The 27902-nt window shown below is 41.3% G+C and overlaps 1 protein-coding gene across 2 annotated transcripts in view; it reads right to left on the bottom strand.

Annotated features, from left to right (window-relative positions):
- Positions 1-27902, bottom strand: part of CNTN3 (contactin 3) — a 167930-nt gene that overhangs the window by 10912 nt on the left and 129116 nt on the right. For both annotated transcript variants that reach the window (XM_033141204.1, XM_033141203.1), the window contains 7 exons: positions 16500-16627; positions 15497-15672; positions 7785-7902; positions 6711-6869; positions 6453-6602; positions 4352-4422; positions 91-325 (listed from right to left, as the gene is read on the bottom strand). In XM_033141204.1, coding sequence (XP_032997095.1) covers positions 91-325; positions 4352-4422; positions 6453-6602; positions 6711-6869; positions 7785-7902; positions 15497-15672; positions 16500-16627 — 1037 coding nt within the window. The remainder of the gene's footprint in view (positions 1-90; positions 326-4351; positions 4423-6452; positions 6603-6710; positions 6870-7784; positions 7903-15496; positions 15673-16499; positions 16628-27902) is intronic.

Here is a 27902-nt window from a genome sequence, read left to right as displayed (position 1 = left end):
AGATACTAGCAAAGCAAATATTTATATTTCACTCATTGACATGGGAAATAACTTAACGACAGGTATGTAAGAGATGATTCAAAAACCCACCTTCTTCAGCAGAATACACTGTGGTCACGGGGCTAAATGGTCCTTCTCCTTTATTATTATACACACCAACCTTGACTTCATATGGTGAAAAGGGCAAGATGCTTTCATTTCTGAAGACGTATCTGGGTGTGTCAGGTGATGTGACAACTGTCTGTATCCAGGTTGTAACGCCAAGAGGTCGGAAAGCTACGACATAGCCAAATCCTTCACCATTTTGTAATTCTTCAGGAACGGGCTAAGCAAAAAAATTGTAAATGAGTAAAACACTAAAATAACAACAACAAAATTCAACCTATGTAAAACATGAAAAACTAGTAAGAGAATTATTTGAGGTCTCAAAAAGAATTTGTCTAATCAACGTTATGAGGAAGAGAAGCTTGGCTCCTGAGGGTTTTTATTAAATTAGCCAAAGGGGCAATGGGATCCAATTTAAGAAACCTAAGGGCACGTTAGGAATGCATGTGCTAGCATATGTATTTAGCAGTATATCCCAAGGAAGCCTGCAGACCCGACTTACCATTAGGGGCACCTCATTCTTCCCCTGTACAATGTCACTGGAAATACTGCAACACGATCTCATAGTGCCATTTCCAGCGACTTTCTGGGCTTTTACAAAGCATGCATATTGCTTGATTTAGCAAGTTTTTTTATCACTAAATGTTTCACAGAGCGGACATTCAGTTCAGCCCCAGTATTCAGTGGCATAAATTCCATACAGCATTAAGCCGAGTTATCATTGTCAGTCATTTATTAAGCACAGATGATTAATGAAGAGCTGCACAGAATATAAAACAGATCAGGTCCCATTCCCTATCCAAACCAGTAACACAAAAAGCATAATAATCAACTACACAGAAAGTTAATATTATAATCTAGTAAACACATGTGCAGTGCAAAAGAAAGATGACATAGGAAACCAACAAAGGGAGAAAAGTGATAACATCCGTTAGGTACAGTAAGAAAATGTCTTGTTTGAAAGGGTTTTCAAAGATAGAGGGGAGTCAGCCTGATGGATGGCAAAAGAGAGATTATTACATTTACAAGGAAGAGAATAGGTAAAGGAACAAAGGTGGGAATTAGAAAAAAGAAACTATAAAGGGATGAAAGGAGCACTAACTGAATGAAGATTGTAACCTGGGGAATAGGAGTGAATGAAACATAAAACAAAGCCACAACAGAAATACAATAAGCTTTATCCCTAAAGAGACCAAGGACTGGTGCATTCATTAGCCTTAAATGAACAAATTTCGAAGTGTGTTTACTCAGATGTAAGTCCCATTCAGTTCAATAGCAATTCCTAACTAGTTTTAGGATTACAATCTTAGTAAGAGGCACCATGTTTGGGTTTCCACTATGTGGAGGCTTGGAAGGTTGGAAGTTGGGTCTATGGTTAAGGCAAATACACACAGGATTTTACAGAGCGTTGATTTAAGTGGCGGGGGCGGACTTCTCCGCAACCCTTCCCCTCTGCAGGGAGGTGGGACCAATTCGGATGGTCCGCCCCCGCCACTTAATGGATCCAAATGGTTTCCAGAGAGTGGTAGGGGATACTTTATCCCATGTTGATGGCCTTTCAGCCGATTCCCTGGTGGCCCGCTGGAATGTGGAGCTAACCAGGGCTATTGACTGTTTGGCTCCGAAGCGCCCTCTCCGGTTGCATGGAGCCCGGACAGCCCCGTGGTTTTCCCCGGAGCTGAGGGCGATGAAACAATCGTTGAGACGGCTAGAGCACCGGTGGCAGAAAACCCATTCTGAATCCGACCGAACACAGGTTAGAGCTCAACGTCGAGCCTACCAAGTGGCGATAGCGACGGCGAAGAAGACTTTCTTCACCGCCTCTATTGCATCTGCGGAAAATAGCAGCAGGAGACTCTTTCAGGTGGTTCGGAATCTATCGGAGCCACCTTCGTCATCGGGGCCTGGTAGGGACCCCAAGATCTCCTGCAATGCGTTTGCAAAGTTTTTTGCAGATAAAATCGCTCAGATTCGGAAAGAGATAGACTCCACCGTGGGAGCAGGGCCAGGGCGGGAGAGTGCCAGAGTCCTGTCTAGTCCAGTTGCGTGGGATCAATTTCAGTCTGTTACCTCCGAGGATGTGGACAGGCTGCTTGGACGAGTGAAACCAACCACCTGTCTCCTTGATCCTTGCCCATCCTGGCTTATAAAAGCTAGCCGGGAGGGGCTGGGCGATGGGCTGCGCGGGGTGGTGAATGCTTCCCTCTGTGAGGGAGCCTTCCCAGCCCCGCTGAAAGAGGCGGTCATTAAACCGCTTCTTAAAAAAACATCTTTAGACCCGGCCAATATGGCCAACTATCGCCCAGTCTCAAATCTACCATTCTTGGGCAAGGTGATTGAGAGGGTGGTTGCTGAACAACTCCAGGCACGCCTGGAAGAAGCGGACCATTTGGATCCCTTCCAATCGGGATTCACGCCTCACCATGGGACTGAAACCGCCTTGGTCGCGCTGGTCGATGATCTCCGGCGGGCTAGGGACAAAGGTGAGAGCTGTTTCCTAGTTCTGCTGGATCTCTCAGCGGCCTTTGACACCATCGACCATAACATCCTTCTAGACCGGCTAGAGGGGTTGGGAGCTGGAGGCACTGTTATACAGTGGTTCCGCTCCTTCCTCCTGGGCCGTGTTCAGAAAGTGGTGGTGGGGGATGAGTGTTCAGACCCCTGGGCTCTCACTTGTGGGGTGCCTCAGGGTTCTGTCCTTTCCCCCATGCTTTTTAATATCTATATGAAGCCGCTGGGAGAGATCATCAGGGGGTTTGGGCTGGGTGTTCATCAGTATGCGGATGATACCCAGCTCTACCTCTCTTTCAAATCAGAACCAGTGAAGGCCGTGAAGGTCCTGTGTGAGTGCCTGGAGGCGGTTGGAGGATGGATGGCGGCCAACAGATTGAGGTTGAATCCTGACAAGACAGAAGTACTGTTCTTGGGGGACAGGAGGAGGGCAGGTGTGGAGGATTCCCTGGTCCTGAATGGGGTAACTGTGCCCCTGAAGGACCAGGTGCGCAGCCTGGGAGTCATTTTGGACTCACAGCTGTCCATGGAAGCGCAGGTTAATTCTGTATCCAGGGCAGCTGTCTACCAGCTCCACCTGGTACGCAGGCTGAGACCCTACCTGCCCGCGGACTGTCTCACCAAAGTGGTGCATGCTCTGGTTATCTCCCGCTTGGACTACTGCAATGCGCTCTATGTGGGGCTGCCTTTGAAGGTGACCCGGAAACTGCAATTAATCCAAAATGCGGCAGCTAGACTGGTGACTGGGAGTGGCCGCCGAGACCACATAACACCGGTCCTGAGAGATCTGCATTGGCTCCCAGTACGTTTCCGAGCACAATTCAAAGTGTTGGTGCTGACCTTTAAAGCCCTAAACGGCCTCGGTCCTGTATACCTGAAGGAGCGTCTCCACCCCCATCATTCAGCCCGGACACTGAGATCCAGCGCCGAGGGCCTTCTGTCTGTTCCCTCACTGCGAGAAGCAAAACTACAGGGAACTAGGCAGAGGGCCTTCTCGGTAGTGGCGCCCGCCCTGTGGAACGCCCTCCCATCACAGGTCAGGGAAATAAACAACTACCTGACATTCAGAAAAAACCTGAAGGCAGCCCTTTTTAGGGAAGTTTTTAATGTTTGATATTGTTGTATTTGGTTTCTGTTGGAAGCCGCCCAGAGTGGCTGGGGAAATCCAGCCAGATGGGCGGGGTACAAATAATAAATATTATTATTATTATTATTATTAAGAAGCCTATTTCCAATGTCATCACTGCCATTAAAGGGATATACCATTAAAGGAAGGGATAGCAGGCCTTCGCACGCTTTCCATCTACAGGTTTCTCCTACTGGAGTATTTTTCAGATGGCCTCAGCCAGACTGGGATGCATCTGTGTGATTTTGTTTATATGTCAAATAATCTTACAGGAAAACTCAGACCAAAACTCTGAAAACATATGCTATTTGTTGGGGAAATAAAGTTGATGAGAAGAGGTACCGGTACTTTCAGTATCCAAGCAGCTGTTTTAATTTTTGTGTTAACTCTGAAAACCTATGAAATATATTAACTTTCCAATAAGCTTAGCTAAATATTGCTCTGATAATATTCTAGAAAGAGACCAGGAAAAGCATACATATTAAGACGACAGAACAAGTCAGCTGTATCAGATAAATGAATGTTTATGTCAGTTATTGGGATTTTTTTTACTGAGTAGATAATAAAAAAGGCAACTTTTGGAAAATAAATTCCAAGCAGAACACTTACATCCCATGTGATGACCAGTTCAGACCGGCTGCCACCTCCTCCGCTCACTTCAGATGGTGGTACCTCGGGAACTGTACAGGGAAAACACACATTAGCTGCACATGAATATAACAGAAGGCACATTAATTGAATGGTCCCAGAAATTCAGGGACTATATGATATATCAATTCTATATCATGACACATAAATTAATTTAGATTCCTGCATAGTGAAGAAAGAGGGGTTCTTTTATCTCATGGCATGTATCTCTCTTGGCCCCAATTCTCCCTCCCCAGGATATTTACTATAATGTTGCAGGCTCAAGCAGGTCAATTCCTCTCTTTCTCTGCCCTCCTAGGCTTGCACCATGGGGAGGTCATTTTGGTGCTGCTAATGCAGCGATCTGACTTCACCCCTGGAGGCACACTCCATTGTCACTCGAGACAGACAGATTCCAGCAACAAATGAATAGACTCACAAAGACTGCTTGGTTTCTGCTTTCTTTAAAAACTTCTTCTTTTTTAAAAATTGATTTACAAACTTATATGTTTCTGTGTTCATAGGGAGTCTTCAACTTATCTAACAGCCACTATCTTATTTTGGAGTCACCCGAGTGAGTGCTCAACAGTCAAAATTCATTATTAGTGGGAATAACCATTCTTAATATTCAGAAGTGAATTAAGTTTTTTTTAAATCTTACTAAGTCTCCTGAAAGAAGGGAACCCTTCTTCAGACCAAGTCTACAAAGTGATGTGTATGTTCTATGAGTATTGCTTGACTGCCAGGTTTCTCCCAGGTTTTGCTTGAATTCTTGTAGCTCAAAGACGGACAGAGCTGGTTTCTATGTTACATTTATGCTCAGTAATTTAAAAAAAGCTGCACAAAAAATAAGAGATCCATTCTGAATTCTTATCATAGTAGAATTATGACATCCTGCTTTTCAGCGCTCTGCTGATTAAACTGCACAATCACATTCTAAGGAGAGAAAATATATGTATGGATTACAAAGAGGAAAGGAACCCCGTGCAGCATGTGCAGACATTACATAAAGGTTGCAGTCACCTTGTCAGCGTGGGTGGCAGAGTCTCAGAAGAAGAAAAAACAATCGTTAAGCAATTTCTATCTGAATGCTCCTGTTCAATACTCACACAAACCTACTTTATTCTCTACCATTTTTAAAACTATATAAACAAGTTGTTTTGACTACTGCAAAGAATACTCTGATCTTCACTTGTATTCACAATTTTTCTACTTTCTAAACATCAATGGCAAAGCCGCAATACTGTGGAACAATTTTCTTATACCTGTGTAGGCTTATTTCTCGCCTTTACCTAAAATATTCCAGGGCTGCACATCAAACACCACTATTTAGTGACCTTCTCCAGTAATCTCCAACCTGTGGTGACTGAAATTGGTTTTCCTTATCTTAGGATGTGAGGGTCCACAGTATATGCGCTTTGCTATGCCTCACCTAAGAATGTTCAGTGGTGCCAAAAGCAAAGCATTAGACATGCCAGCAAAAGCCATTCTGTCAAGCAGTGCTATGGCAACAACTTCTAGCAGAACAGATAGGTGACACTTTTCACTTTGGATGGAACAGAATTCAGGACTGCAGCAAGCACCCCACTGTTACAATTTGGCTTCTCTAGTTCATCACTTAGTACAAGGGAAAGGTTTTCAGTATATGCATTAACATGTAACTTCATGTAAAAGTTGTCTGAGCACACAAGCACTTGTGTATTAGAAATCTGGTTAGTCACTGAGTGCCAAGCACTAATCTCTTGAATTGCATAAAAACAAAATAAAACAAAAAATTCCTTCCAGTAGCACCTTAGAGACCAACTAAGTTTGTTCTTGGTATGAGCTTTCGTGTGCATGCACACTGAAAGCTCATACCAAGAACAAACTTAGTTGGTCTCTAAGGTGCTACTGGAAGGAATTTTTGTTTTATTTTGTTTTGACTATGGCAGACCAACACGGCTACCTACCTGCATAAAAACAGAAAAGAAAATCAAATAATTTTACGAAAGTTTTTTAAAAAATATGTAAAGGTTTGAAAACCTGCTGCACTGAACTTGCAACAATTGAACCAAGCAAACAAACAAACAAAAAACCCACTAACCTGCCTCTTTAGTTCTTACTTTTTCTGAGGGTAAACTAGGTTCTCCACCTCCAATTTTGTTACTGGCAACTATACGAAATTCATATTCAACCCAAGGGTTTAAGTCTACTGCAGTGGCTGTGAACGTCTTCCCATCAATGACATCAGGAACTGTAACAGAGTATTTTGAAAGAAATTGCAAATTCCTGGTTTCCAATCCTTAACAATAAAATATTAAAATGCAGTCTTCATAAACACTTCAAAAATATTTCCCTCTACCTGTTGTGACTCTTTGCCATCCCACTGAAAAGGGTGTCCTGGCCTGTATTGTATAACTAGCAATTGGGCTGTGATTATCTAAGCCCTCATGCCAGGTAAGCCGGGCTGTGGTAGCTGTTATTTCATCCACTTTTACACGTTCCGGTGGTCCAGGTGAGCCTAATGCAATAAGATATTAGATTTTTAAATTGGAAAGGTGTTATGAAGGCAGCACTTATTCTACAAATCTTTAAACACAGTGCCAGCTGATTTCTATTTTGCCAGCACTGTGGGGGGAAGAAAACAATTTAGATTGCAATAAAACTGCCATTTTTTACATTTACTAAACTCCTGCTTGGTTATTTTATAGTTGTAAAAGCAAGTTCTGAAACAGATTTATTACAGGAGTGGGCCTCATTCCATACACAAAATAACTTAGTTAAATCCCATCCTAGGTTTAAAATACTTCTGCAGCTTGTAATTTGGAAGAAGAAGAAGAAGAAGAAGAAAGAGAGAGAGAGAGAGAGAGAGAGAGAGAGAGAGAGAGAGAGAGAGAGAGAGAGAGAGAGACTGACTCCTGGATAGTTGTCAAAATATATAATTTTAGGAACTTCCCAGATTTATTGCTAGAGACTAAGTAGCAATTGGGCTTTCAATAGCAACAAGTTGCTGTGTTTGCACTCCCCACACTGCAACATATAAACTGAGTATGTGTATTGTGTACTGTTCATTTCCTCAGATCTCAGGAAGTAGGAGGAACATCTCAGAAATCCATGGGAAGCTGGAAAGAAACATTCAGAAACTATCTCCCACCACCACTAATTTAGCACTCTCTGTCAAAACCTGATCCTCTACAGAGACATCAACCAGAGTTCCAACATACAGTCTCTCTCTTTCTGTCATTACTGCTGGTCCTGCTAGATCTCAATGTACATATTGAACCAGCAGGAAATCAACATGGCAAAAAGGAACACTTTCTTGAGGTTTGCAAGGCAGTGTATGACACTTAGATACAACAGAACTCTCAAACTCAATCTGGAAACACCCTAAGAAATCAACCCCTTGGCCTAGGTAAGTAAGTAGCATTGCTCATACCTCGAACTATGAGATCTGCTGCAGATGACACACTATCCACTTCCGTCTTCACCATGCACACGTATTTTCCACTGTGTTTCAGTTGGATATTCCTAATCATTAAGTCTCCTGATGCACTCTGTTCAGATGAATATATATATATATATATTTAAAGTTATATTCAGTTAGATTGCTTGTTCTTGGTTCAACAGCATTTGGTTTTTTTCAAGTAAAGAGAGAAAGAGAGGAAGCTGCCTGGTGCTGAGTCAGATCATTAGTCCATCTAGCTCACTACTGTTGACAGAGACTGGCAGCAGCTCACCAGAGTTTCATGCAGGAGCCCATCTCAGCCCTAACTGAAAATGTCAGGGGCTGAACCTGGAACCTTTTGCATGACAGCATGTGCTGAACGCACTGAGCTGCAACCTGTCCCCAAGAGGAAGAAACCAGCTTTGAAATAACACTTCTGTAAATAATTGCTTGCATGGAACGCAGTCTATCTAATGTGCACTAGTGTGTGCATGCACAACAGAGATAGAACAGAATATGATAGAGGAAGATGAAATCATTTTCAGTAGCTAGATTTGCTTCCCTGGGGAATTTTGAGAAAGCTGGGGGGGGGGATAATAAAAAGGTGCCTTTTAAATTTAGATGAATTGGGATTATGGCTGTGACCTGACTTCCTTTACAAACTGATCTGGACCCTGCAATCATCATCTGAAGCTCTCCTTCATGTGCCTCCTCCACAAGAAGTCCAGAGGGCTGCAACACGACAATGGGGCTTTTCTGCTATGGCTCCCCACTTGTGGAATGTTCTCCCCAGGGATGCTCGCCTGGCACCTTCATTCCATATCTTTAGGCACAAGCCAAAAACGTTCCTCTTCAACCAGGCCTTTGGCTGATTAACATTCTATGGCCTTTTAAATGTGTTTGTGGGAGGGGTGTTATTGGTTTGTTTGTTTTTTATTGTGTATTTTGTGTTTTTATGTTATGAATTGCCCTGTGATCCTCAAATGAAGGGCAGTATAGAAGGTTAATAATAAAAATAATAAATAAAAAGGTCATGTACAAATGTAAGCAGCTAAGAGCAAGCATACAGCAAAACAACTCCAACCCCAGATTGGATTCTCAGTAAAGGTCAAAGGGTCCTAGCTGTAAAGGGAGAAACTTTCATTTTAGTGGAAGGAACTCTGTCTAAGGATACCATGGGACTCTGGATTGGGAGTCCTGGCAGCCAAACTCTGGCTTCTTTCTGCCTGTGCAAGTAAGGCAAAAGACAGAGGAGTAAGTACGGAAGGCCAGGCCTCTGCTGCTGGGTGCCACCATGTACTATGGGCACAAAACACCTGTCACCTGCCATGCCCAGGCTGAGCCTCGTTAACTACATAACCAGCCAAATTATCCATGGGGATAATGGGTCTCTTATTATCCCAGGTCTTTGCTTCTTCTCTTTAGCCTGGGCAATTTAACCTTCTGCCTGCCATCTGACTCTGACATTATCTATGCACCCAATTACTAGCTGAAACTAGCATCCAGCCCCAACTTGGGCAGACAGGTGCGCAACACATATAAAACTGACCTTATATAAAACAAGAAGCCACATAACTTGAGTACTCATTATTCTATCCAGAGATGTTTGTAATGAGGATCCCCTTAAAAAGAGAGCAGCTCTTAGAAGCATTAAAAATTCCAGTTCCAGTGACAGAAGGCTGACAAGTGGTTCTCTCTCTCTCTGTGTGTCTCATTTTTAAAACTTGCAAAACTTTATCTTCCTGAAACACAAATGTCTACTGTGACTTCACACTTCAAGACATCACACTTTGTATGACCCTTAACAATGCATCAGTGTCAGATAGACACTTGTGTGTTTCTGTCAAATAAAATCATCTCACACTGTGCATGTATGCTTCTACAGGAAACCACCAGTAATTTATTTTGATTGTTCACAATCTATAACACTAACAATAAATAATGAAAGAAACGAAGAATAACAACTAAATAGAGGACAGGAGTTAGGCAAGCATTTTATTTTCTAATGCTACAAAAACAGCAGTGCATAAGAGCCAAAAATCAATCCCATTAAGAGAAAGAGAGAGAGAGAGAAAAGATAACAGGAAGACCTACCAAGAGCTTCTTAAGCACGAAGCCATGCTCATAAGAAAAAGAAATGCTGACTTGGTTGCAAAGGGTTTATTGGGTCTTTTTTGGATGGAGATTTCTTGTTTGTGGTGGGATGGTTGGGTAAGAAAGTTTTTTATGAACCGTTGGAAAGAAGGAATGTTAATGATTGTGCTTCTTTGTATTGCAGGAAATATTTTGCGTTTTGGGGGTGGTGTGTGCACACTATGTGTGCTGCATTCATATGTGGTGTGCATGCATGCATGCATGTTCATGCACCCACCTTGCCCACTTTTTGGCCCCACTCACCACTTACATAAGGACCTTGGAACACTGGCAATCAGGAAACACAACCCTCAGGCTCAAAAAGGTTCCCTAGATATGGTTTAGATACTTTATTTTCCTTCTGTTTCCCTTATGATCTCAATCAGCAGCACTTGAATCTTTTGATTAAATTATTTTTAGTGGCCTTTGCTTTCCAAAAATACAAAGTCACATCTTATCTAAAAGAAAATGTCTTAAACCAAATGTAATATTCTCCTTGCCTTCTCAGTCAGTTTTTTGAAGTGACTAAGCTTAATTGAAAACTTAAGTACCTGGTAATGATTGACTATTTCTATGTTTAATACAAGCTGGAATATCTTTAAAAAGTGTTATATACAATTAATGGGAAACAGCGTGATGTTTGGTATAAAAAACTGCAACTCAAAATTCTTCCAGAGAGCACAACATGTAAATTCACAAAACAGTGAGAATTGACAGTGTAAAGCAACCCTTGAGGCTAAAACACCCACATTTACCCTTTCCAGTGCAGTAATTTATTTGCTGAAATAAATCTTGCACTAAGTATAAATTTGCCTGTGGGATTGTCAAACTATATATATACAAGCTTGTGCACCTCTCTCATGACAAGTTTGAATAGACAAAACAATGCTGTATCTAATCACAGCGAACAATATCATGCTGGCAAGAAAGAGAGTGAAAGTTGAGTTGCAATATTAATCATTCACCGTATCACCAAGGATGCGCTACCAAAGCCTTAGCATTTCGTGTAACTCAGCCTTGGGTATCATGAAAGCACCACAAAAATGCTGCAGCAACATGCTCTCAAACTGTCAATGTTTCTTGGAATCCTGGCAGTTGGAGAGATTTCATTCACATCTTCAGCCAGTGAAATTAGATACGTGTTGCTGTGGACAAGTCACAGTGACTGGAAGGTCACCTTCCCTGACCGGCACTACGCTGACCCTTGAAACAGAAATCACCTGGTTACTGGGTGGTATTAAAACCAGTAACCATATTGTAACCATTTCTAATAGTGATGCCTATCCAGTTTCAGCTGATATTAGGCTTCCTGACACAGTGTTACCTGCTAGCTTACTACACACCAGGCAAAATGTAATCTTTAAGGACTATGCACACCTGCCTGCATGCGTATGTGCTCTCTAGCCTGTCTTGTTTGTGCTTTTCTGAAGAAGTGTCACCTCAATTAGCATACGCTATCAAAAACCATCTGTAGTTCACTCCCACAGTACTGGAGAAATCTGGGCAAAACTTTTAATTTTAATCCCCTCCTTTTAAAGAGATGAGGAAATTTGATGGATGAATCAGAGTAAGAGTAACAGAGGGCTAACAGGATTGCAGCACCGAGCCCTCACCTTGGGAAGGAAGTACACCTGTGCATAAGTTGGACTGGATTGAACTAGTTATAAATGTTCCAGAGCAGACATCTAAATGAATAAAGCTCTGGAGTAGGGCTGTGCGATGTTAGGTTTTCAACTTCGTGATGCATCACCAGCAAAACAACGCAGTTTGGCGATAAACTGCAATGTTGAAACAAGCTGGCGAGGCACTGGGAGAAACCACCTCAGCTCTCACGGCGGGACCTGAGGCGCTTTCAGCCCATCATCTGGTGGGCTGGGGACAATGCACCCAAGCAGGAGTGGGATTGGCGCTGCTCAGCTGGGGAGCGTGAAGCCTCTGCTTCCCAGCTGAGAGGTCCCTGACCCCGCTCCTGCTTGTATGCAAGTAGGAGCGGGAGCGGGGCTGCTCAGAGCCCCTGCGCCACCTGAAGGCAGCCAGATGGAACAGGGTCTGGGGTCAGGGAAGGAGGAAGCAGCCCAGCAGCTGCATCTGAGAACTCCTGCACTGCCTCTGATGCAGCTGCCGGGCTGCCTCACCCTTGCCAGGCGGTGCTCCTTTAAACTTCTCCATTGAGGGGAACATAGCCGGGAACCCCTCAATGGAAAAGTGTGGTGGAGCCTGCACCTCCCCAGCTGGGCAGACCCGATCCAGCTTCTGCTCCCGTGCAAGCAGGAGCTGGGTTCGGACTCCCTCAGCTGGGAAGCGGGAGCACTTGTAACAGAGCCCCCCTCTGCAGTTAGCTTGTGCAAGCTGGTGGTGGGTTGGAGGCAAGGGCAGTGACATGCTCCTCAGCCAAGCAGTTTAAAGAAGTGGAGGAACAAGCTGCCAGTATGAGGGGCAGACTATGGTGGCGGTTTCACTCAGCGGTATATCGCTGGTGAAACCGCCACCGCTTGAGTCCTTCTGCCTCCAGCGCCGGCAGATTGTTTTCCTCCAGTGCCCAGTGTGCTGAAGGAAAGAGGGACTCAGAAGCAGCAGCAGTTTCACCAGCGATATACCGCTGAGTGAATCTGTCATTGTGGTCTGCCCATCAAAGCTGTCCTGGGTGATATACTGATATATTGCCCAGGTCTACTGTGGAGTGGAATTCAACATAACCCTCTACCAATCATTCTGCTTGCACAAGCATTGCAGCTTGCTAGGTGAAACGATCCCCCTTCCCTTTCCCCCCTGTTCTTGGAGTTTGCTTGACTCCCCAAGAGTCAATTTCAGAGGGTGCGTGTGTGAGCAAAGCCCTGTTGCACAAGTGAAAGTCCTTGCGCAGGGTTTGTTGGACCCTGTGGCCCATAGTTCAACCCATTCACTTTCCTTTATCTCTATTTCAGAGGTGGTGTGGAAGTTGAAAGACAGTGGAGCTTAGAAGCTGGGATAACACTTTCAACTTGCCAAGTTTCTGCCACATGCCAAGCAGCGATCACTTGATCTGTCTTTATGTCTAAGCGTCCAAGCCTCTCAGCAGCTTCTCTCTCTTTGAAATTCCAGCCCTCTTTTCCTCAATGGCTTCATGGCATACGTGCTCTGAAAATATACCCTGCTCTCAAGCAATGCAGTTCTAAAAGTCAAGGAGGCAGCGCTGGCTAGAACTGAAAGCCTAGTGTAATAGGATGCGGTCACACAAGCTGATCCCAAGACTTGTTCTTTAGGCTTGAAAAGACCTGCAGTACTATAGTTGCAGAAGATGAGTGCTGCATCTTCGGTGCTAGAAACCAGGGTGAGAAGTTTAACTGGGCAGGAGACAATAAGCTGTGTCTCATTCTGAAATAACACTCTCTGTCTCAGCCCCTGTCAGCTAATCGTTAAGACGTCACCCTTTAAAATAAAAGCTGAATAAAATAATGCTTAACACTGGGGTAGTACACCTGGCTACCTGAAAAGAGGCCAGGTTTTGTTTGAAATGGTCTAAGTTAGGTATGATGGTAATGTGATTTCCCTGCCCCCCCCCCCCCCCCCCGTTCTTCAAGGCCTCAAGAGGTGCTGTGCTGGAGTGGTTTCAAAAACCTCTGCTTTGTTTGTTTGTTTGTTTTAAAAGAGGTGGGAGGGAATTGACTGCTGGCAGACTGGAAGTGAAAAAAGTTGGCCCACGCACATATGTGGAACACTACATGCCGTGCTTTGGATCCCTGCCATTAGCAATTAGCGGAATAAAGCTGTATAGTACCAACATTGCATTTTTATCACAATCCAGTCTTATAATTACATATAACTTCATTATAATTTTAGTCTTTTTCATTTGAAAAAAAAGGAAAAATGATAGTTTCATTATAACAAGAGAGAGTTCATTCTTGACTGCTGTTTTACCTGGGAGCGAGGCTATCGTTGGTGCCACAGTGTGGCCAGAAAGTTTATTTTTAATTTTTTTTATTGATTTTCTTTTTGATAACAAATATCCAATATTATTACTTAACTTTCATTTTCCAATTTCCCCCCTCCCTGTGACTTCCCCCAACTTCTGGTTTATTACATCAAATGCTACGTTCTGCTGTTTGTACATAATAGTATGTTATCACCTGTTATATTTCTCGTTCTCTGTAAATAAATTTGTAAATATTTATTTAAAACCTGCCAACGAGTCCATGTTTTGTTTTGTTTTTGTTTCTGCAAATAAGTTGTAAGAGTGTGGCCAGAAAGTTAAAAGCTCCCTGCTCCTTTTCCCACTGCCCCAATTTGGATTGTCCCCCAGCTGAATGTAGCAAAAGAAAAGCAGGAGAAAAGAAAAAAGGAAAAAGGAAAAAAAGCATAATGTTTAGTAAAAGGGGGGGGGCACAATCATGTGATTCATGTCAGGTCCAATTTAGCCTTAAACTTTATAGGGGAATATAGCCCACAATTCCATGGGTACTTGGACTCTCTTATTTAGTCATAGAATTATTTATGAATTTGCATTTTGATCCAAAAGCACACCAGCCAAGCAACACACAATTCAAAAACTGTAATTTAAAGCAATATTATGATAAACAGATTAGGAACCAGAAAAAAGCACATTTAAAGAGAAAGGGCAGAATTAAAAGCTACGAAGAACAAGTAAGTTTTAATAGCATGCCTAAAACTAAAGAAGAAGCCACTCTAACCTTCCTAGGAAGCGAGTTCCACATCACTGGCAAAGTCCCTGCCCAATGTTCTCTGCAATTAGCCCCACTTTGGCTGCATTTGCTTGTCACGCTAAGCTATGGCTTGGCACAAATGTGCTGGTTCCCAAGGAGGAGATTGCTCCTTCTCAGGCATTTTTAGGCCACTTGAGCTAAAGTTTGGCTTATTGTGCCATCTTAACCAGGGATTGTGGTTTAAGGTCCCTCTTCCTCAAACATGATTTGTAGCCAGGGATTGTCACAAGGTTATAGGTTGTGATTAATAAGAGAGCTTAACTATGACCCCTTAGTTGCGGTCCTGTGCTAATCTAAAAACCTGGAGAGGAACATAGTGGGTGTGAGCAACTATTAAGGAGCCAGTACATTCAGGAAGTCATGACAAGCCATACTCTGGCTTCCTGTGACATGAAAACCGGACCTTTGTGGCAGAGCTGCCAAAGCAGATCATAAACTACAGGAAGGTTTATATGGTGGGAGTCATCCTAGACATAACAGGAGCAGCTATATCTTCCAGGGACAGCAGGTGTTATGTTCAAACCCAAAAAAGGGTACAGAAATGAGTGGAGCAAAATAATATCCTGGCAAAATGGATGGACTATTGCAAAAGAGAATATGTAAATTCAATCCAATTGTAAGTACATTTCTACAACTAATAAAAAGGTGAGATTTATTTTGCAGAAATTCCTCTACCGTCTAATCCATTAATAATATGCAGCAAACCCCACACTATCGGTAGCAGTTTAATGGTTATGTATTGTTTTTGTCATTATAAAGCTACAAATGTACTAAGTTTAGTAAAATCATTTTTTGCCCTTTCCAGATGACCATTATAGTTATATAGTTAAAGATAACAACCAGAAGTTAAATAAATACTTTACAACTTACCCCACCTACTCTCTCAAAATGAGATGCGTCTTTTCTGAAGTCAGTCAATGCGCTGTTAAAATACCAGGTAAAACTAATGTCCAGCAGTGGATCATGCTGAACTTGACAGGGCAAGATAACACTTTCCCCTACTGAAACATCCATGTTTGAAGGTGCCAGAGTTATCCGAGTTGGTTCTGTGGAGAACAGGAAGAGTCAGTTTCAGCTGTATGAATTACTGTTCTACTTACCTGCATAGTTGGTTTTTTTAAGTATAATTTTGTATACAACACACACACAAAACTGAGTCAAAGACTTAAGTGCAGTTTCCCCGCCTCAAAGATTTTCCAAGCTCCAATCAAGCATCTTTCAGGAATGTTAGAAGACATCTCAAAAGTAGAGGGGAAATCTGATGAAACCGGAAACTGTGCAAAATCTGCCTTTGAAACAAGAATGCACTGTGAAAAAATATAGGCATAAACATACTGCAGAAATAAAAACCTAAGAGAGGATTGAGCAGAATGACAACCAGAGGATATGGAATGCACTTTTTATGTATTATGAAAAAAGCATTTCAAATCTCCAGTACTGTCCTTGACACAAACCCCATTTTCCTGCTTTTTTGGCAATGTAATTGTCATATATATTTTTAAAGTAAAAATTAGTTCCATTTCAAAACTGTAAACCTGTTCCCTCTCCGCAAATGCATGGTCAAGTGAAGACTAAGATTAAGGCAACAGAGATTTCATATGGCTATCCATGGAGACTATAGAAAGTTTCATAGAAAAAGCTGAAACATCACCATATAAAAAACTCTGAAATATAGAGCATTCAATATAAACAGTCTAATATATAAAACCATTTTCCTACGAGCTTAGCAAGAGTACTGATTACATATTTCACATGAATTGTGCATGCAGTACTAATTGAAAGTAAACTGACAATTCAAAACTGGAATGTCTTGTTTCACAAATTTCTCAGTTCATACAATTTGCTACTGATAGACAATTAGCTATCTAATTACCTGTAACTAATAAGCTAGTTGAACTACTAGCTTTTCCAAACTGGTTCTCTGCCAGGCAAGTATAACTTCCAGCATCTGATTTACTCACATTAGCTATTCGGAGGCCTCCATCTTTTAATAGCGATAGTCTAAAAATAAGAGAGGTGGGGGGGGGAAAGAGTGTAGCTTTGCAAAGAGAAATATGTGTATTCTTTAAATGCTTTAATTGCAACACACACACACACAGCTCCCTAATGTTCTTAAGAGACAGTGAAATAATAGATTCTATTCCAACCTCCTCTGGCTACAGAGTAAGAACATTATGTGGCAGCTTCATCAACCCTACATTTACATGCCTTGGAGATGCTGTGCCTATGTGAAGTGAAAACACAGCAAAACAGAAACCAAAAACCTGTAAAATTCTCTAACCATTGAAAAAGTTATAAAGAGAGGAGCAGTCCAGGTCAGCCTTTCTCAGCACGCACTACAACTCCTATTGTAGTGGAATGGCCAGGGGTCAGGGATGGTGAGAGCTGAAGTTCAAGAACACCTGGGGACCTAAGGTTGAGAAAGGCTGGTCTGGATTATAGGAACTTCAGATGATGTATTCTCAACTGTACTAGTGAGTAGAGCTTCATGAGCAAACTAAATAAACTCCTGGATTAGTGTTCTTTAGAACAGCCTTCTAGCGCCCTCCAGATCTTGTTGAACAACAACACACATCATCCTTTCCAAGGGAGAGCACACTTATACTCAGGTCCTGCTACTGGGCTTCTCACTGGCGTCTACTTAACCACAGTGAGAACAGAGTGCTGGATGACAAGGACCAGCAAGGCTTATTCAGGCACCCCCAAACTCGGCCCTCCAGCTGTTTTGGGACTACAATTCCCATCATACCTGACCATTGGTCCTGTCAGCTAGGCATGATAGGAGTTGTAGTCCCAAAACAGCTGAAGGGCTGAGTTTGGGGATGCCTGTTCTTATTCCTGACCATTGAACATGCTGGCTGGGCTAATGGGAGTTGAGTCCATCAACTTCTGGGATACACTGGGCTGCTTTACAAAGTCAGAAAGGACCACTATCACAGAATTGTTCCACACAGGAGGGGAAAAGGCTTTGCACACAGTGGCTATGAGTTGGTAATAGATATTACTATAAAGCTACAGAGGAGAAGGATTTTTATTTTTATTTTTTGGAAGAAGGTAAGACTGTCAAGGGAGGAAGAGGCATCAGAGAAATCAAGGGAGGAAATGAAGGGAAATTAAAGCCTGCAATTTATGGCATATTCCAGTTTGGAATAATCATAGCACACAATACCTGGATATATAAGTGCATTGGACAAAGCAACTGTGCGGCACTGAACAGGGAGCACTGGGCCCCTTTGTCTTGTTAACTGCAGAATACTTTACAAGCAGCAGTCAGATACATATATTCAAGAAGGGAAAATGTTATGTGTAAGGTGTATGATTAATTCACAATCCTCAAAAAGGTGAATGAAATGGTAATGCAAGCCGAAAATATATGACTTCAAAAATAAGTTTAAATTCAGTCCTTTTAGCTCTATCTTGCAGCAACACAAAAACGTTAAAATTAACCACTCCTCTGAGAAAATAATAATTATGTAACCCTTTAGTATGGATGAGTTCAAGCTGGGAGTTGCTTATAGAAGAGCAATGGCATGAAATAATACTTCCTCAGCTCATTTCCATCTCTGCTTTACAGTGTTTACCCAGTGGTGGAACAGAAAGTTCTTGAAAAGAGCTCCAGAATAATAAAGGGAGCTTAAGGGGTTTTGGATTTATTATTTCTAACATTTATATCTTGCTGTTCCTCTAAGGACATCATGGCAGAGTGCAGAGCTCTCCCCCATCCTATTTTATCATCCATGCTGCATGCTGCAAGAGTGCCTTCACAACAAGCAAAGACTGGTTCAGAGTCTTTGCTGGCTTCTTCACTGGACTACTACTGCCTCCTCTAGCTGTGTTCCCCCTCCAGTGTTTGAGGCCCTATGCCTCTAAATACCAGTTGCTGGAAATCACATGTAGGGAGGGGGCTGTTAAACTCACATCCTGCTTTTGAGCTTCCCATAGGCATCTGGTTGCCCAGTTTGGGAACAGAATGCTAGACTAATGGATGAAGTGGTAGTGGAGGAGGCCACAGTAGTGGGGAGTGAATGGGATAAAACCATTAAAAGAAGATGGAGATTTGTTTCTGTATGCAGTAGCGGCTGCAAGAATCTTGATTGCATCTTACTGGAAGACACAAGAAGTACCTAGTATACAGGAATGGCAAGAAAAATTATTTAGCTTCCTGGATTTGGCAAAATTAACAGAAGTGATAAGAGGTGGTAGTAATCAAAAGTTTAATCAAAGATGGGAGAAATTTGGGACATATATGAAAAACCAGTGCCCGAATATAAAAACTTGGATCCATTTCTAACATTCTGTATTGGTAAAAAAGGGAAGGAAAGACAAAAAGTCGATAAATTCACATGAATTTTGGTTAAATGATTGGAAAAAAATGAGTAAATTAAGCAACCCGGGAGGAGGGCAGGCGGAAGCCTAAATCAAGTTTACAACTAGGTATTATGATTTATGATTTATGATTAACTTGGATCAGTTATGATTTATTTATTTAAGTAGTGAATTTAGATATTTTATTAATAGATAGCATGATTCAATGAATGAATATGTATGATTTGTTTTGTTCAAATTTCTTTTCGATGTATTATGGTTATGTGTGTGTGTGATGTTTGTTTTGTTGTGCATTGTTTTTAATGTATGAATGTTACAAATTTCAATAAAGATTTATTTTATAAAAAAAAACCATTAAAAGCACTATATACAGCGGTACCTCGGTTTATGAATGTCTCCGTTGATGAACATTTTGCTTTTTGAATGCAGTTTTTGAACTCGCCTCAGAAGTTGACCATGAAGCGCGGCTTCCGTATTGAGTTTTCTGTGTTGAGGCTTCCATATTGAGTTTTTGTTTTTTGAATGTTTCAGAAATTGAACGGTCTTCCGGAACGGATTACGTTTGAAAACGGAGGTACCACTGTATTACACTTTCCAGACTAATGCACAGATTCAACTAAAGCTGGAACCAGTATGAGTCCCACTAGTGCAAAAGGGCTTCCCCACTCTTCTCCCCCTGCACAGGTCTAGGGGGTTGTGAGAATGCCCAGGAAAATAAGTGGTGGAAGAGCGGGAGATTGTATGGCAAGTGGAAACATTTGCAATGATGGAGTGGTCTCCTTAGTGCTACTTTGAACTCCACCACAAATTTATATTAAGTATTCTTCTTTTCCTTCCAGATGAATTGATTAAAATTTGGCAAAACCAGGTAAACTTACCTTGGGACTAGATCTACCTCTCATGCTGCTAGTTAGCTATCTGTGTATTAAATCTGTGCTACAAAATTTGTCTTTGCTCTCAAGGGCACCTCTGAAAGCAGCTTATGAATGGAACTGAAAAATGACTGATGCATTTCATAAGCACCACAGATTATAGCAGTATGTGGTTGGGTTGGTACTATACAGTCTCAAATTCCATTTTTAGAGGATTCTAGTGGTTCACATCTATCGGCTTTGCCACATCAATGCAAAACAATGTTTACAGCAGCACTGAGTTGGCAAAGAAAAAAGACCTGGCATATTACAACAATGCCTATTGTTTAATTAAAATAAACAATGTAGAGTACTTTGAGGTACTTGGAAGTCAAACATGTGTCTGAGTTGATAATGTATGTTTAAACTGCCTATATTTAAGAATCACCCTTTTTGATATACACAAAGCAAATCAATGGCAGAAAGAATGTATTCTTAAAAAAGCCCTTTATTAGCAAAGAAACCCCCCACAAACCAGCTATCTAAGCTGCTTTACAAAAAAGACATTGACATATCTGCTATCAACAACCCTTCCTGCTTGAAAGAGAAGCCAGTCCAATTGTAAATGTTTGATGACTTAGAGAGAAAATAACCCACAGTCTAATTTGGCACTTATTTAAAAATGACTGGAAATGGCCTAGTTTTTATGCTTCACTTATAACTGAAAGACATGGATTACTGTACGGTTCTCTCTTTATCAATACTCTACTAAAATTCTGTCTAGTACCTAAAGAGCTCTGCCTATTCTTTCAGATATTAGATTTCAATTTTCAGCAGCTATAAGTGGACTGTTGGTAGACTTTGAAGAGGGTACAAACACTGATGAAACTGTAATAAATGTTTAACATTTGCAGAAAGTTGAAATGCGGCCTCACTAACTACCAGGATCAAAAGGCCTCTCCTCCCCCGTAATAACATGCTTATCAAGTATACAGGCACATCAGCAAACATATATAATCGGAAATCTTTCTCCCTTTCTTTCAGAAGGAACAGATTTTCAATATGAACCTTCCTAAATAATTATAGCAGGACAGCTGAAATAAATATGGGATCAAAATACCAATGATTCATAAAGATTCTTGATTTATGGTAAAGTTTATGGATTTGAACATATGCTGTCATGTTAGCTGCAATGGCACAAAACAAAACATGTTTAATCAAATTGTTCCAACAAAATCGAAAATTCTTTCTAGTAGCACCTTAGAGACCAACTGAGTTTGTTCCTGGCATGAGCCCTCGTGTGCACGCACACTTCTTCAGATACCTTCAGATACCTTCAGATACCCAAATTGTTCCAGTTTAACTGGGATGTCAATGAGGCACCATAAATAACTGTTTATATCTGTTTGGTATGTAAGAACATTTGGGAAGCTAGATGAAACCAACTCAGAAGACAGCAGAAATGACTTTTATAATACAGTTGTACCTTGGAAGTCAAATGGAATCTGTTCTGGAAGTCCATTTCACTTCCAAAATGTTCGGAAACCAAAGGACGGCTTCTGATTGGCTGCAGGAAGCTCCTGCAACCAATTGGAAGTAGCGGAAGCCACATCGGTTGTTCGGCTTCCAAAAAACAACAACAAAAAAACAACAACAAAACCCAACACGTTAGAAAACCGGAACACTCACTTCCAGGTTTCAATTGTTCAGGAGCCGAAACATACAAGTACCAAGGTGTTCAACAACTAAGGTATGACTGTATAAGAAATCAAAGAGTAACATACTGATGCTCAAAAGTAATTGGCTTTTTTTTGCTATCACCCTATTTTTTTGAACTATTTCACAGACGCCAGAGGAAAATATTTCAGTAGAAATCTTGCTTTGCATACTAGAATTAAACAGAATGCAGACTACCTTAATAGGAATTTCATCTTGTTATTAGGTGCCTGAAAAGTAATAATGGACTATAAATAGAATCTTGTGGGACAGTTATTGAATATGGTTATATATGTTCCTAAAACTGCCAGTAAAACAGCAACTTCTCTCTGTGTGTAATAGAGATAGAATGGTTTTGCAACATGATAAAAAGTATATGCATCTGTTTTCACAGCATTTTACCTGGGGGGGGGGAGGATTATCTGTAAGTATACAAGGTCTAGAAACCAAGGCAAGGCATTATATTATATATCAACACGATAATCTATACTGTCAAAATCCACTGCTCTGGCACTGTGGAATTATAGGTCAGAACTATTATGTGTATAAGAACCCAAGGGACTTGGTTCATCAAACCAGAGGTCCCTTTAGCACAGCATTCTATTTCTAGCTATGTTACCTAAAGCAACAAAAGTAAAAGCAGAGCAGAGTGAATGGTTCCATAAGAGCATAAGGAGAGGTTCACTGCAAAAGAACAAAGGTCTACCAAGTCACTATTTCTGCTACAATAGTAGAAGCTCACAAATAAGACATGAAGGGAACAAATGTGTCCTGATTTAAATTCTAAGTATTTGGTATTTTGAGGCATGCTGCCTCTGACAGCTGTTAGTAGATTCTTCTTCTTCTTCTTCCTCTTCATCATCATATTACTTTTACAAAGCCATAGGATGTTTTACATTTTTGTGTATGTGGCAGGAGTGGAGAAGGGAAGCAGAATGGCTCTCTTGCGCAACCAGTTTCTGTTGTAAAACACACGGTTTCCAGAGGCCAGGTTCCAAAGGACTATGCATGTAGACCAAGTCTTTTTAAACTGCTCTTTCCCATAGCAGCCTTTCATGCTCCCTAAGTATCCCATCTTGAAGACTGGGGCAAATCCTCTGTAGCAGCATTTGATGTGACCCTGGCAAACCACCGCTGGAACAGAAAACCCGCAACATTCTTTTTGTATGTATTGATTTCAAGTTTGTCATAGTTTTGAGACTGTAGCTCAGTTCATATGGAGATACTGAATAGCACAAGAGGACTGTATTATGAGGCAGGTTTGAATGACTCACTCAAAAAAGAGAGGAAGCACCTCCCATTTTTCTCACTCCGTCTCTCTCCAGTCTAAGAATGAGCCACATGATGCTTTCACCTTAACAGACTCCCCTAATTCAGATGGTACAGAGAAATGTGACTGGATGTTATCTGCATACTGATGGCACTTCACTCCTGGCAACAGCTTTCAGAGGTTTCCTAGAGATGGGGGCACTTCTTCAATGGTTCCAGTACTACCTCCAAGGTTATTTCAAGAAAGTAGTTATGGAAGGCTAATCTTTGGCATTATATGACTTGTCCTATTGTGTCCCACAAGGTTCCATCTTGTCCTCCATGCTATTTAGCACCTCCCGCCTTCCTGAGACACTCCAGAAGGATACCATGGTCTACAGTATGAAAAGCTGCCAAGACACTGAGGAGAATAAGCAGAAAGCACTCTCCCCATCTCTCTCCCAATAAATGTTGTCAACTAGGGCAACTAGGGACGACAGAGGATGAGATGGTTGGACAGTGTTCTCGAAACTACTAACATGAGTTTGGCCAAATTGTGAGAGGCAGTGAAGGATAGGCGTGCCTGGCGTGCTCTGGTCCATGGGGTCACGAAGAGTCGGACACGACTGAACGACTGAACAACAACAAAGGGCAACCAAGGCAGTTTCAGTGCCATGAAGCCAGACTGGAATGGATCCAAGTAATCAAGTTTCCTCCAAGCATGCCTGAAACTGGAACCCCCACTCCACCTTCTTCAGTACATCGACCCAAAGGTCAGTATAATACTGTATGAAGAGAGTACAAGGCAGAGCAAGGGCCAGGGATTATGTGCTCTACAGATTTTAATAGTGCTTTGCCTATGAATTAGCTCCCTCGAAGCAACTTTCAGCATAGCTATATGTTAGTAGAAGCTCAAAATATCACTTGAAAAAGCTGATCTCATCTCCACCTCATCTTCCACCAAGGAAGCAGTCTTGTGTGTAGTTAAAGCAAGAAGCTGATAGAAGTGCAAGTACTGTTTTCCTGCATTCTGTGAAGAAATGTAAAGTTAGGGCAGAGCTAGGGAGCCTTCCTGCTGGGATGGGAGATCAGTCCATCACCCAAACCAAGGGTGTTTACACAGCCCTTCAGAACATCCACTTCAAAGAAGCGAAAGAATTAGAGTACTTCCATCAAAATGTACACAGTTTTACTCTGCTTTGAACACACTTCACTTTTAATTAAGTAGCTAATCCTGGGTTAATCTAATACATTCATTTCATAAGCCACTGCAAGATTTAGGTCAGAAATTCAGCTGCTGTATTTTTAAGAAACAACTTCCCTCTGGGCTCCTTTCCTAACCAAAGCAATGATGCAAGCTTAAGCAGGGGCATACGGCTAGACAAACAACACTTTATAAAAAATAACTGTGTTTTGACAATGGAATGTTAAAAGCAGATATATCTCTGGAAAAGGGTCAATTCAGTGGCTTTCAACTTGCTGAATAGCTTCTGCATATGTTACCTTCTTGCTCATTTCTTGATAGATGCAATTGAATTGGACACTGCCAGTGGAACATAAGCTGCAGTTTGCTTACCAGCATGCAAGTCCAATTGAACTCTATAGGGATTACTTCTGAGTAAACATGTAGAGGATTGTGCTGCTGATGAAGCTCCCAGGCTGTATCTAAGTAATTTCACTTTTACTTGAACAACAAGTAGCAATATTTGTTCCACCCCAGCTTCCAGCCCACACCTGCCAAAATCTGCCCTGGGAGTGGTGCAGGGACTTGCAGAGAAGGGTTGAATACTGTTACAGTAGCAAAATTTGTTCTGCTCATGTGATGACTTAGTTGGATAGCTCATGGATAAGAAGTCCTACGTAGCAATTAATCACAGGTAGGTTTCCTTATGATCAGAGTATTACAAATTCTTCCTAGAATACCAAATATAGTATCAGGACTATGGTCATAGAAATTTGTAGATGGCTTTATAAAAGCTGTGTTTCATCTTTCAGTCCCTGGTCTAAATTGCTCTCTCTACAGAAAATAGGAAATTTAAAAAAAACAAAAGCACAACAATGTATTACCATAATGGCTAGGGAAGGATTCCAATGAAGTGTTTTATGAATATCTCTTTCCTGGTGCACTGCAAAAGGCAAGTCAGCATAGAAATTTCTGAGATAAAACAAATAAATAAAAATAATTGATAGTTCTAAACCGTTTTCCTTACACTTGGATACTCGTACCAAAGACAAAAGAAATGGATGCAGTAAACAATATTACTTCTGTATTTCCTTATTACTTTTGTCTTTCCAGAGTAAAACCATTTGGGTGCTAGTCATAATGAAGGTCCTAATGAAGGACATGTCAACGCTTGTCAAAGAGAATAAGGGAAGGTAAGAATAATCGGTAGTTTTCTGCACAGATAACTCTACTCGAAACAAATAACCTAACTTGCAACTATAAATGCTGATGCTGTGCGAATCTTTTCATGAAAAATTACCTTAATTGGCTGAAATAACTCTTATGGTTTCTTTCAAAATCATTACTCATACTCTCCATTCATAGTGCATAGTACCACAACTGACAATTTATTTATATTGGATTCTCTCCCCCCCCCCCCAAAAAAAAACCTTATCTCAATCCTTTTAGTAATCTGGCATATTTAGAAAAATTGTTATGTCCCATCTTCCCTTCAACGTTCCCAATGAAACACTTCTGGATAACAATGAACATGTCAGTTTGGTTCCAAACAGAACACTCTAGTCGCTCCACTATGTTGGTTCAACTCTACTATATGCTAATGGTAATATGTCAACAAAAGCTCCTTATTCTTGCTGCCTTAAATGCACTACTTTTCCTTTTTTCTTAGTAATGGAACCTATAGTAAGGTAAATATTGAGCATCTGATAATGCTCCCCCCCCCTCTGTACCTAGGGATTCCCATACAATTAGTCTTCCTCAAACTAAATCAGTCTTGAGTTCTTCTTACTCACAGTTCATAGGGATGCCTTTGCAATTTTTTTTTGAATCTTCACCTGCCATCCCTTAGTCTCTTTATATCACTGAGCTAGGATGATCGGGACAGTGTGCAGCATTCAAGGTCTAAGGGCATTAAAATCAATTTATGTAACAACAGAACAAGATTTCCACTATTATTTTCTATCTCATTCTTCATTTCTCAGTTCACTTTGTTTTGACTGCTGCTGCTGCTGCACAATGAGCACATATCTCCATTGAACTCTCCACAAGTGATGCTCCAGTCTAAGCAGTTACAGGTTAATTTATTACAACCTAGTCCTGTACATGAGTAGTTCAATTTTTCCCTTCCAACACACATTTCCTTGCATTTGTCAGCATTGATTCTGAACTGTCAAGGTGCTGCTAGGCTGCCTGGCTTTATTAGCTCCCTTGGCACCACTTTGACTCTCCAGAATAATTTGTATCGTCTGCTGATTTGCGATGGCATTGCAACTTCTTCACAATGCATTTTATTTAGAAAACAACAGGAGGCGACCCATTGTGAAGCACCAGTCATTTCTTAACACGAATATCTACAATGTATTCTCACTTCTATGTGCATGCTTCACTTTTCAAATATTGCTTACGATGAAACTATGGCACAAATCAAATCTCCAGAGACAATGACAATGTCTCATCAGTTTTGTGCTAAAGGCCAATATGTGCTAAAACTCCCAACTGCTGGAAAAGGGCGTGAGTTTGTATGAAATGATATTACGCCTGCAGTACTCCTGAGCACGACGCCTTTTTCTCAACATATAGCTTCTACTGTATCCCCCCCCCTCTAATTTCCACAATCAGCTGTGCACTCTCTCCCTCTCACACACAGTTCAAGGAACAACACTTTACAAAATTCAGGCCAGTTATATTCTGTCACCTAGGCAGTATCTCGGTGACACAATTTAGTATTTTTGGATATATAGATATTCACGATGTTGCATTTTCAGTATTGATATTGTTGTTCTAGTGCTGTTGACAGTTATCCCTAACTTTTCTCATGTTCAGATCTATCCAATTTAGTTGAGGTTTTTTTTTTAAAGGTATCTAAATGCATCAAGTCTTGCACAAGATAGATGGAAACGTAGTGTTGGTCAGCACTGAACTGATCACTTCAATGGGATGTGCATCCTTATTTGCATTAGAAGCTGCATTCCCAACTAGAACAAGGCATCGTGCATTTGCTGGCCTAGTGCTGTGCTGAACCACGCTGAGTTGTGTGTTTTTGTTTTTAAAAAGAACTCTTCCCATGGAAGTATTTCCCCATATTTGGGGGAATGTTTAAAAAAAGGAGGAAGGGGGCAAGATTTGTGTACTTGCCTTAGGAACTGAATGAGGCAGCTGAGGACTCTTCATTTTTGGTTCGAACATTGCAACAACCACCCATGTGCTCTTTGCTGATAAAATTCCAACCTGGCAAGGCTTCCTGGAGCAATGCTGTTAAGTTGTTAAACCTCATTTGAAACCACAATTTCCTACCTAGTGACCCCCTTTCTTCAAATTCAGCTGAAAATGTCCTTCACCTGAGAAACCTTTGTTTTAATTCCCTAGGTCTCATGCTCAAGTGAAACAAAGCCCAGGTACATGTTCTGCATTTGCTCACATCCATTCCCTGCCTTTCCTATTCCTTACTTTCCACTATTCTTTCTCCTGCTCATGACCAACTGAATTTAGATTACAGTGGTACCTCATGTTAAGAACTTAATTTGTTCCGGAGGTCTGTTCTTAACCTGAAACTGTTCTTAACCTGAAGCACCACTTTAGCTCATGGGACCTCCTGCTGCCGCTGTGCCGCCAGAGCACGATTTCTGTTCTCATCCTAAAGCAAAGTTCTTAACCTGAAGTGTTATTTCTGGGTTAGCGGAGTATGTAACCTGAAGCGTATGTAACCTGAGGTACCACTGTATAAGCGTCAAGGGGCATAAAGTTTTTTTTTTTTTTTTGTCTGCGTAGGAACATACTTCAATATCACTTTACTGGTCAGGTATACAGCCTAACCCCCACTGCAAACTCACAAAAGTATGTTTACTCAAGAGAAAAAATCAGTCAGACTTCTTCCCTTGTAGAGTGTGTAGGATTCCACCTCCAGCCTTTGTGTTATAAGCAGAGGTTATTTAACTATTAAGGCTTTTGTACC

Source organism: Lacerta agilis, chromosome 2 (assembly GCF_009819535.1).
Source record: "Lacerta agilis isolate rLacAgi1 chromosome 2, rLacAgi1.pri, whole genome shotgun sequence".
NCBI classification, from domain to species: Eukaryota; Metazoa; Chordata; class Lepidosauria; order Squamata; family Lacertidae; genus Lacerta; species Lacerta agilis.
Note: the sequence above shows the minus strand (reverse complement) of the source record. Positions and strands in the feature narration are given on the sequence as shown.